Here is a 10,899-nt window from a genome sequence, read left to right as displayed (position 1 = left end):
CAAAGTCATAACTGTCTTGAATTTGTCCTCCACAGACTATGATGAACCATCAGAAGTATCTAGAAAACCCATTCAACTATGTCATAATATATGGCAATAACATAACATTTTGTGACATAAAATCATTTTCTTAGTAAAGTATTTAGGTGACAGTATGAAACTCTAATATAAGTGCATATACAGTAATGAACCAGATACATGACAGTATAATGTTTTTCTTTGTTGAACAACATAATTAAATTTTCCAAAGTGATAACTGAACTGCGCAATAATTGTTTCTTTTACTTAACAACTCACCATGACCACTTGCAGCTGTTTCTAAATCTGAAGCACCTCTGGCAATAACTTGAGGAACAAATGATGATTCATCAACAACTTGATCATACACAGGTACAAGTTCTACTCTTGCAGCTGAAACCAGCCCAACACACACGCAGACAGCAACACAGGAAAGAATTGCCTGTTGACAATTGAATTTTGCTTACAGAATTTTAAAATGAAATTTGCTATAAGCAGTTGTTATTGAATTTTGTTATTAGCAGTATTACAAGACTAGAGTTAGGCTTGAGCTGACACAAACTCACCAAGTGGTTCATGATGTTGTCTGTTGTGATCTCCCTCTTGGAATGCATGACAGGAGATGCTATTCTGCCTCTTATATAGCCATGAAAATCTGAAGCCAAGCACAGAATGGTACGCTTCTCATGCAAAAACTGTTGCCTGATAAAACAAGAGGAGAGAGTTCACTCTTGGTGCAAAAAGCGCTTCCAACAAATGATGACTACTGAAAATCTGGAGCTGAACATCAGGAAAGAAAAGTGAAATCTGGGCAAGGAGAGTGAAAGTTTACTGGTGAAGCCACACAGTTTTGCTTCACTGGCTACGGTTTAAGAGAGAGCTATTCCAGTACTTCAGAGACAGAGCAGGTGGAGTGGGGGGCAGTGTAGGAGAGAGACAATGATAGTCTGCAAGCACTGTAATTACAGCCAACAACTTTGCTAAATATTTATTAGTTTCAGTAATGGGGCTTTTCTTGCACTTCCAATAGACAATGGTTAAGCATGTCTTATCAATAATGAGAGTGATATTTTTATTGTAGTTTATGTAGACAGAAGAGTACATGCTGAACTACATATGCTTTTTGAATTTCATAATACCAGCCTAGATTAGCATCAGACAGTCCTGGAACAGCATGCATAATAATGTTTTTATCCTTAAGTCCTTTAGTACTCTACTTTGAGGACTAAGAACTGGGTATACAGCTCTGATGCAGCAAACTCAGTGCACAGTATTTTATATTATTACTTGTATTTATTTATCTGTTGGTCTTTCTACCAATATTAGCACTGAATGTTACAGATATTGAACATGTCATACTTTGCAATTATGCACTGGCTATTCTTAAGGAATTCCTTAAATAACTACCTGAATTTAACATCAATTATAATCTTTGGCCTAATATAACACTTAAGATATCAAACAGAAAAAATTTCCTATGTTGTCATGTTCTGTCCTGCAGCTTTGAAAATGAGTTAATGTTGCAGTTCGGAAAAGTGCCCACTCATAGAGAAGAACTGCATAACCTTGTTAAAGGGATTACACTTCTTCAAGTATTGTAGGAATTCCATAAGTACCAGCTAAATATGAGTTTCGTTTAGTTATCTCGTTGGTCTCACAACTGCATCTCCGGTGCCAGTGCCAATGAAAATTTTCTTGGAACATGATTTAACTTTATATTTGGTAGATGCAGGTTTTATTTTGTCATATTTTCTGCAGTGCCACTAAAGAAATTGTTAATAGGTTTGCCACTGCTGAATTGTTACTGGTGTATACTGAACTGATTCAATATGGTATCATTTTCTGAATATGCAGTTACTGATAAACTTAGATTATAAGAATTGTTACTACTTTCTTTCATTTCTTTTTAGTTGATACTAAATATAACTGTGTCCCCGTTTTGACCTCTCCAATATGTCTTGTACTGATATGATAAAAATGGACCAATAAAAAATCAAATCATATATGCTAATATATTTACGTAATTGTTGTAGTGTATTCTTTCGCAAGCCTTAACATTTTATTTCATACATGGTTTAAAGTAAACTTGTAACCCTGGTTAAGCACTGGTTTGTTTCAACATTTTGAGTGGAGTCTTTTTTTGTGGCTGGAGGTATCCGTGTATTGTATTAACAATAAACTGTCACTATATTGCTTAATGATAGTCACACTTACACCATCAAAATTTAATTGAGTTAATTTTTAAGAAAGCTGCTACTTTGAAAAAAACTGTGCCTCTTCAGTTTTAGTTTTATAGCTGCTGTTAATCTGTTATTAGTAGTGTAATATTTAGGCCTATTTGTCTACAAAGGAGTTTTTTTGAAGAAAATGTTTTTGCATCTATAATTGATGACTCCTATTTATAGTACATTATTACCTTTCATACATCTTTATAACAAAAAAAAGGAAAGAAAATAAACCTTTCAGTCTCAATATTCAGATGATCTGTGGAAAAAGTGGCTAATGAGATTTGTTTTTAATTTTCTTTTAAATTAGTGGTGATTATTAATTATCTTACCAACAGAACACGTAACTCCATTCTTAACTGTGAACAAAGAGGCTAAGTCTACAAGAAGATTATTTTTGTGACAGTGTAGAGCACAGCTCAGTTGAAATTGACTGTTACTGTCAATGACAGAAACCATTAAGGAATAAATGTACTGGAGAGTGAATGCAAGAATTTTATGATCCTTAAATAGGCTTCTGCAGTATGTTTGTTATCTACTTTACACAATATTCTTATTGCTCCTTTCTGCTGAACAAACATTTTATTTACTTTATGTGCACTGCCCCACAAGATAAATCCATAGAACAACAGGAACTGAAAATATACAAAACAGATAAGAGCATAAAATGCCGAATTGAGATTTTTGATTAATTTATCCAGGTGTTGACCCCATTGTAATTTGTTATACAGATGAATCCCCAGAAATTTCACACATTGTGCATTATTGAGTGAGTGTGTGACCATTAATTTCTATTTCTGAAGTTAAAAGATCATTATTGTTTGTTTCAAACTGCATTATATGAGGTTTTGTGAGGTTAAGATTTAAACTGTTAGCTGTGAACCACTTGTAGGCCTGTTCAGTTGTCACCTGAGCTGTGTCTGCTAAGATTTATTTGTACCCTCGATTAGATTGATTGTGTCCTCAGCAAATCTTACAGCTTTTGAATTTCCCTTAAAATCATTGGAAGATCATTTATAAAGATTAGAAAAAAGAATGGGCCCAGTACTGATCCATGTGGCACTCCACATGTTATGTTCCTCCAATCTGAAATTATTTTCATGCCCGAGATACAGTGTGTTAATGAGATCCTCTGCTTTATGTTATGGACGTGAGATTCCATCCATGCAACAGGGATGCCATTAGCACTCTAACATGTAAGTCTCTAAAGTAAAAGCTAGATTTTTCATGTACATATTTTTTTCATAAATACTTCACAATTTTCTTTGCATAGCTATTAAATAAGTTAATAATATCACTGAAAAGCCTATGAGTGGTTTTTGTTATGGTGACGCTCACTATATACACATCGAAACAGATGTGTGGTATACTTGTGTAAGATGGCCAGTGTGTCCTTAAACTTGTGATTTCAATGATATGTTTTTTGTAGCCCCATTTACAATAATCTGGTCCATGAATTGGTTATTATTTTAGTCAGGGTACTCACTCTATTACATAGATAAATGCTTTCATGAAATTTGCACCTTTAGTGAGAGAAATGTTCAGATCCCCACTATGTCACAAATTTCTTATTTTAAATGATTAATGGAAAATCTCATATAAAGATGTGAAACAAATACTAACAAAGAGAGAGAGGGGCTGGCCAGTACTTACCTCAGCTCAACACGGCCGATTGATACACAAAAAACAGAACCGAAAATTTACGTTCCTAGCTTTCGGAACAAATGTTCTTTCATCAGGGAGGAGAGTGCTTTCGGAACAAATGTTCCTTCATCAGGGAGGAGAATGGGGAAAGAAAGGGAAGAAGGGAAAGTAGATTCAGTTACTCACAACCCAGGTTATGAAGCAACAGGGAAAGGAAAACAGGGAGGGTAGCAAGGATGGAGGCATGGTTGTCAGAGGGAAGCCAAAGATATTCTACTGTAAGTACTATGCCAACTTCAAACCAAAGAGGATGCATACAGCAATAAAGAGGTATATAGTATAAAGATAAATACAACTATGTAGGATGAAAAGATGCGTGAATGGCTAAAGAGGAAAGGGAAAGAGGAGAAGACTGAAGAGTAAATGGGAGTGAGGTTGTTTAACGTAGGTTCAGTCTAGGGGGATGGCGGGATGAAAGGATGTGTTGGAGTGCAAGTTCCCATCTCCGCAGTTCAGAGGGACTGGTGTTGGGTGGGAGAAGCCAAATGGCACAAACGGTGCAGCAGGTTCCTAGGTCCCTAGAATTATGCTGGAGGGCATGCTCCGCAACTGGGTATTGGGCATCTCCTAGGCGGACAGTTCGTCTGTGTCCGTTCATGCGCTCAGCCAGTTTAGTTGTTGTCATACCGATGTAAAAGGCTGTGCAGTGCAGGCATGTCAGTTGATAAATGACGTGTAGTTTCACACGTGGCCCTGCCTTGAATTGTGTATGTCTTACCAATAGCGGGGCTGGAGTAGGTGGTTGTGGGGGGATGCATGGGGCAGGTTTTGCAGCAGGGTCGGTTACGGGGGTAGGAACCGCTGGGTAGAGAAGGTAGTCTGGGAACATTGTAGGGTTTAACAAGGATGTTACGGAGGTTAGGGGGGCAATGAAAGGCAACTCTGGGTGGTGTGGGGAGAATTTTGTCAAGGGATGATCTCATTTCAGGGGTTGACTTGAGAAAGTCATATCCCTGGCGGAGTAATTTGTTGATGTTTTCAAGGCCAGGATAATATTGGGTGACAAGGGGGATGCTTCTGTGTGGTCTGGGGGTAGGAACATTGTTGTTGGACGGGGAGAAATGTATTGCTCGGGAGATCTGTTTGTGGACAAGGTCTGCAGGATAGTTGCGGGAGAGGAAAGCACTGGTCAGGTTATTGGTGTAATTGTTGAGGGATTCATCACTGGAGCAGATACATTTGCCACGAATACCTAGGCTGTAGGGGAGGGAGCGTTTGCTGTGGAATGGATGGCAGCTATCAAAGTGAAGGTACTGTTGTTTGTTTGTGGGTTTGATATGGACAGAGGTGTGGATGTGAGCTTCGACAAGATGAAGGTCACCATCTCAACATCCAGGAAGGTGGCTTGGGTTTTGGAGAAGGACCAGGTGAAATTCAGATTCTAAATGGAGTTGAGGTTATGGAGGAAATTAAGGAGTGTTTCTTCACCATGAGTCCAGACCACAAAGATGTCAGCTATAAACCTATACCAGGCCAGGGGAAGCAGCTGTTGGGTCTTCAGGAAAGCCTCCTCCATGCGGCCCATGAAGAGGTTGGCATAGGACGGAGCCATCCTGGTTCCCATGGCCGTTCCCCTGATTTGTTTGTAGGTCTGGCCTTCAAAAGTGAAGTAATTATGGGTGAGGATGAAGTTGGTAAGGGTGATAAGGAACGAGGTTTTTGGAAGATCTTCGGGTGGGCGTTGGGAGAGGTAGTGCTCAAGGGCAGAGAGACCATGGGTATGTGGGATGTTTGTGTAAAGGGATGTAGCACCTATGGTGACAAGAAAGGTTTCAGGTGGGAGAGGAGTGGGAATGGATTTGAGGCGTTCTAGGAAGTGGTTTGTGTCTTTGATGTAGGATGGAAGTCTGCGGGTGATAGGTTGGAGGTGCTGGTCTACCAGAGCCGAGATACATTCTGTTGGGGCTTTGAATCCTGCTACAATGGGATGCCCAGGGTGGTTCTCTTTGTGGATTTTTGGTAATAGGTAGAAGGTAGGGGTACATGGCTCAGGTGGAGTGAGTAAGTCTATGGAAGCCTTTGTGAGGCCTTGTGAGGGACCTTGGATTTTTAGGATTTTCTGCAGCTCAGTCTGGATGGAGGGAATGGGATCCTGGGTAACAGCTTTGTAGGTTGAGGTGTCGGAGAGTTGACGCAGTCCTTCTGCCACATACTCCACACGGTCAAGTACGACAGTTGTGGAGCCTTTATCTGCTGGGAGGACTGACAATAGAGCGGTCTATTTTCAGCTCCTTAATGGCACGGGATTCAGCTGGGGTGATGTTGGGGGTTGTTGGGATGTTCTTCAAGAAGGACTGGGAGGCAACACTGGATGTGAGGAATTCCTGAAATGTCTGCAAGGGATGGTTTGGGGGAGGGGAGGAGGATCCCTTTGAGAAGGCGGTCGGAACTGTTCTAGACAGGGTTCAACACTGGGTCTAGTATTTGGGGGCTGTGTTTGGGTAGTGAAGTGATATTTCCAGTTGAAGTTCCGGGTGAATGAGAGGAGATCTTTAACCAGGGCAGTGTGGTTGAATTTACGCGTGGGGCTAAAGGTTAAGCCTTCTGATAGAACAGATGTCTCTGGAGGAGAGAGGGATCTGGATGAGAGGTTTAGAACTGAATTGGGACTGGTGATATGTGGCATTTGACTGTGGTTATAGTTGAGATTTGGTCTGTGTGGGGTATGTGCTGGGATGGGGAGATTGAATAGTTGGCGGTTGGTGTTTGTGAGGAATAGGGAGAGGGACCCCACTTCTTAGGTGTTGCACTAGCACTGTGGATAGTTTTTTCAGGTGGTGTGTGGCATGGAACTCAAGTTTGCAGCTGGCTTCTAGGATGATGTTCCTGAGTGTGTTCTCCAAGCAAGGGTTTGAGAGGTGGAGGACTTTGAAGACAGATAGGAGCTGTTGGGAGTGGTGGTTACATGAAGTAGTGTAGAGATTCAGGACAAGTTGGGTAAGGGCTAAGGATTGAAGGTTCTGGAAGTCCAGGAGAGACTGGTGGAAGGAGGAATTGCACCCTGAGATGGGAACTTTTAAGGTAAGTCTTTTAGGGGTAATTCCAAAGGTTAAGCAGGACCGGAGGAAAAGTATGTGGGATTGCATTTTGGCTACGGTGAATGCATGTTTCCGGAATGAATGTAAATAATGTGGTATAGGATTAGGGTACATAGTGGGTAACTGGTGGGTAGGGAAATTAAATAATTAAAGTTGAAATAGTAGTCATAAGAAGGAATAAAACATGGAGGGAAGGACGAGAAAGAAAGAAATTGTGTTGGTAATGTTCAATACCAAAGGAAGACCACTAAATAAGAAAAATACGGAAAAAGTTGACCAGACTAAGCAAGTATGTCCAGATCAGGGGAAAAGAACACACGTTGCTCAAAAACACAGATAGCAAGTGGCGAAAAATATCGCCAGCAACAAGAAATCGATGGAAATGGATGATACTGGTAGGTGTGGAAGAGATTGTTGGCAGTGATTGTTGGCTGGAAAACAGCGAATAACGAACGTTAAAACTATGGAATGTTAAATAAATACATCAATAAATAAAAAAAACCATCTCTCCCAACGCCCACCCAAAGATCTTCCAAAAACCTCGTTCCTTATCACACTTACCAACTTCATCCTCACCCATAATTATTTCACTTTTGAAGGCCAAACCTACAAACAAATCAGGGGAACGGCCTTGGGAACCAGGATGGCTCCGTCCTATGCCAACCTCTTCATGGGCCGCATGGAGGAGGCTTTCCTGAAGACCCAACAGCTGCTTCCCCTGGCCTGGTATAGGTTTATAGCTGACATCTTTGTGGTCTGGACTCATGGCGAAGAAACACTCCTTAATTTCCTCCATAACCTCAACTCCATTTAGAATCTGAATTTCACCTGGTCCTTCTCCAAAACCCAAGCCACCTTCCTGGGTGTTGACCTTCATCTTGTTGAAGCTCACATCCACACCTCTGTCCATATCAAACCCACAAACAAACAACAGTACCTTCACTTTGATAGCTGCCATCCATTCCACATCAAACACTCCCTTCCCTACAGCCTAGGTATTCGTGGCAAACGTATCTGCTCCAGTGACGAATCCCTCAACAATTACACCAATAACCTGGCCAGTGCTTTCCTCTCCCGCAACTATCCTGCAGACCTTGTCCACAAACAGATCTCCCGAGCAATACATTCCTCCCCGTCCAACAACAATGTTCCTACCCCCAGACCACACAGAAGCATCCCCCTTGTCACCCAATATTATCCTGGCCTTGAAAACACCAACAAATTACTCCGCCAGAGATATGACTTTCTCAAGTCAACCCCTGAAATGAGATCATCCCTTGACAAAATTCTCCCCACACCACGCAGAGTTGCCTTTCGTCACCCCTCTAACCTCCGTAACATCCTCGTTAAACCCTACAATATTCCCAGACTACCTTCTCTACCCAGCTGTTCCTATCCCTGTAACCGACCCCACTGCAAAACCTGCCCCATGCATCCCCCCACAACCACCTACTCCAGCCCCGCTACTGGTAAAACATACACAATTCAAGGCAGGGCCACGTGTGAAACTACACGTCATTTATCAACTGACATGCCTGCACTGCACAGCCTTTTACATCGGTATGACAACAACTAAACTGGCTGAGCGCATGAACGGACACAGACGAACTGTCTGCCTAGGACATGCCCAATACCCAGCAGCGGGGCATGCCCTCCAGCATAATTCTAGGAACCTGCTACACCGTATGTGCCATTTGGCTTCTCCCACCCAACACCAGTCCCTCTGAACTGTGGAGATGGGAACTTGCACTCCAACACATCCTTTCATCCTGCCGTCCCCCTGGACTGAACCTACGTTAAACAACCTCACTCCCATTTACTCTTCAATCTTCTCCTTTCCTCTTTAGCCATTCACGCATCTTTTCATCCTACATAGTTGTGTTTATCTTTATACTATATACCTCTTTACTTCTGTATGCATCCTCTTTGGTTTGAAGCTGGCATAGTACTTACAGTAGAATATCTTTGGCTTCCATCTGACAACCATGCCTCCATCCTTGCTACCCTCCCTGTTTTCCTTTCCCTGTCGCTTCATAACCTGGGTTGTGAGTAATTGAATCTACTTTCCCTTCTTCCCTTTCTTTCCCCACTCTCCTCCCTGATGAAGGAACATTTATTCCGAAAGCTAGGAACGTAAATTTTCGGTTCTGTTTTTTGTGTATCTATCGGCTGTACTGAGCTGAGGTAAGTACTGGCCAGCCCCTCTATCTCTTTGTTAGTATTTGTTTCATTTCTTATTTTAAGCAAGAGAAACTCAAGTTTGTTCATGAATTGCTTGAAGCAAGCCCACAGCCAGCAATAAAAAGTGTCACTTATAATATTTACGTCCATAACTTTTATGACAACTATTTTGATAATGTTTTTTGATGGAAAGGTAAAATAGTAAGTTCAGTGTTACATTTAATAAGTATTGCAACTGCTCCATTGTACCTGTTAGTTTTAGAATAATGTCACACAATATGAGGTTTGGCAATAACACAATCTTTATAGCTATTAAGGCACTGCACTTACAAGATCCTATTTCATGAAGTCAGCAGTAAAAGGAATTGTGCCTCAGTAATAAGTAAAAGATTGTTCACCAGCTGTAACCAATTTTCGCAGTAGACAGAAGAAAATATTAAGAAAAGTACAAGACGTTAAGTAAACACTTTGAGAAGAATCTTGAAGATGTCAGGCAAGAAACAAATACAGCACTATATTGATCTGCAAAAAGTGTCTATTTCCCAAACAGTTTACCTAGGCAATAGGATTTTACTATACAAACAGTTAAGTGAGTGATGTTTTCTTTTTGAATGAAGGTTCTCTTTATAATATGTCGATTTATGCATTAAATATACTTCTCTGTGTCCTTACAGCATTCGACGCCATTCATACTCTCTATTCTGCAACCACAATATTGGCTGCTAATGGGAAAAGAATGCAGAACTGGAGGTATCTGAAGGCGAGCACAGCATGAGGCAACAGAACATAGTTGAACTGCTTGGTTGATAAGTAATTCACAAAGTGCTAGTGTTGTTAATACAAAGCAAACATTGCATTATATCTACAACAACAGGTGCTGAAGTTGACATTTCATCAGAAAGGAACCCAAGGAATTTTGCAGGGTGAGAAAGAAATGACAAATGAAATGTTAGGGTTTCTGCAAGATGGGTCAGTGGAATGTGTGGTGTCATACACACTCAACACTGCAGTCAATGTACATGAGGAGTAGCATGATGGTGATGATATGATATGTGCTTAACAAGTGAAAGTGATATTGAAACAGGTGTTGACCCATGTAGTTCATCATCCTTGTCAGACAGGCAGCCATAAATGAAGGAAAGGACAATCATTGTCCAAGGAACAGGTACTAAACATAATTATACACGTGGAAGAACATCTGCAGCATAGGGAAGAAAAAGTTAGGAACAGATTTTGAATAAGCCCACAGCAATATGATCACGTAGTGTATAAGAAAAACTACAGGTATTCAATGGAGGACAAGGTGCACTTGTTACAAAAACTGGTGCTTATGCCTTTCAAGCATGCTGGATACAGTTTACAGGATGTGCATCAAATTGCACACGGCATACATTATGATGACTTCAAGGGAAGCAGAGGATGGTAGCATAATATCAAATAGTGCTGTAGAATTGGAAGACAAAATAACGAAATTTCAGACAAAGCATCAACTTGATGATGCACAGCAAAGTGCAGAAATGGAAGTGAAAATATGTAAATGAGGTAAACAAACTTACCCCAGCATCAATAAGGAACTTGTTTTCAACTCCGACCAGTTTGAAGAGAAAATGCATATGAAAGGAACACTGGAAATTAGAGGTACCAAGAGAGTTGTATCAGGATCAACTAACATCAATGCCTTAAAACATTCATATACAATTATGTGACTGTTAATCTAGATAGTAAATTGGCTG

General features: G+C 40.7%; 1 protein-coding gene across 2 annotated transcripts in view; it reads right to left on the bottom strand.

Annotated features, from left to right (window-relative positions):
• LOC126092160 (uncharacterized) overlaps positions 1 to 10,899 on the bottom strand; it is a 30,430-nt gene that overhangs the window by 5,660 nt on the left and 13,871 nt on the right. For both annotated transcript variants that reach the window (XM_049907631.1, XM_049907630.1), the window contains 2 exons: positions 585 to 720; positions 298 to 460 (listed from right to left, as the gene is read on the bottom strand). In XM_049907631.1, coding sequence (XP_049763588.1) covers positions 298 to 460; positions 585 to 720 — 299 coding nt within the window. The remainder of the gene's footprint in view (positions 1 to 297; positions 461 to 584; positions 721 to 10,899) is intronic.

Source organism: Schistocerca cancellata, chromosome 7, assembly GCF_023864275.1.
Source record: "Schistocerca cancellata isolate TAMUIC-IGC-003103 chromosome 7, iqSchCanc2.1, whole genome shotgun sequence".
In the NCBI taxonomy this organism is placed as follows: domain Eukaryota; kingdom Metazoa; phylum Arthropoda; class Insecta; order Orthoptera; family Acrididae; genus Schistocerca; species Schistocerca cancellata.
The sequence above is the reverse complement of the archived record's forward strand: the minus strand, read 5'-3'. Positions and strand labels throughout refer to the sequence as shown.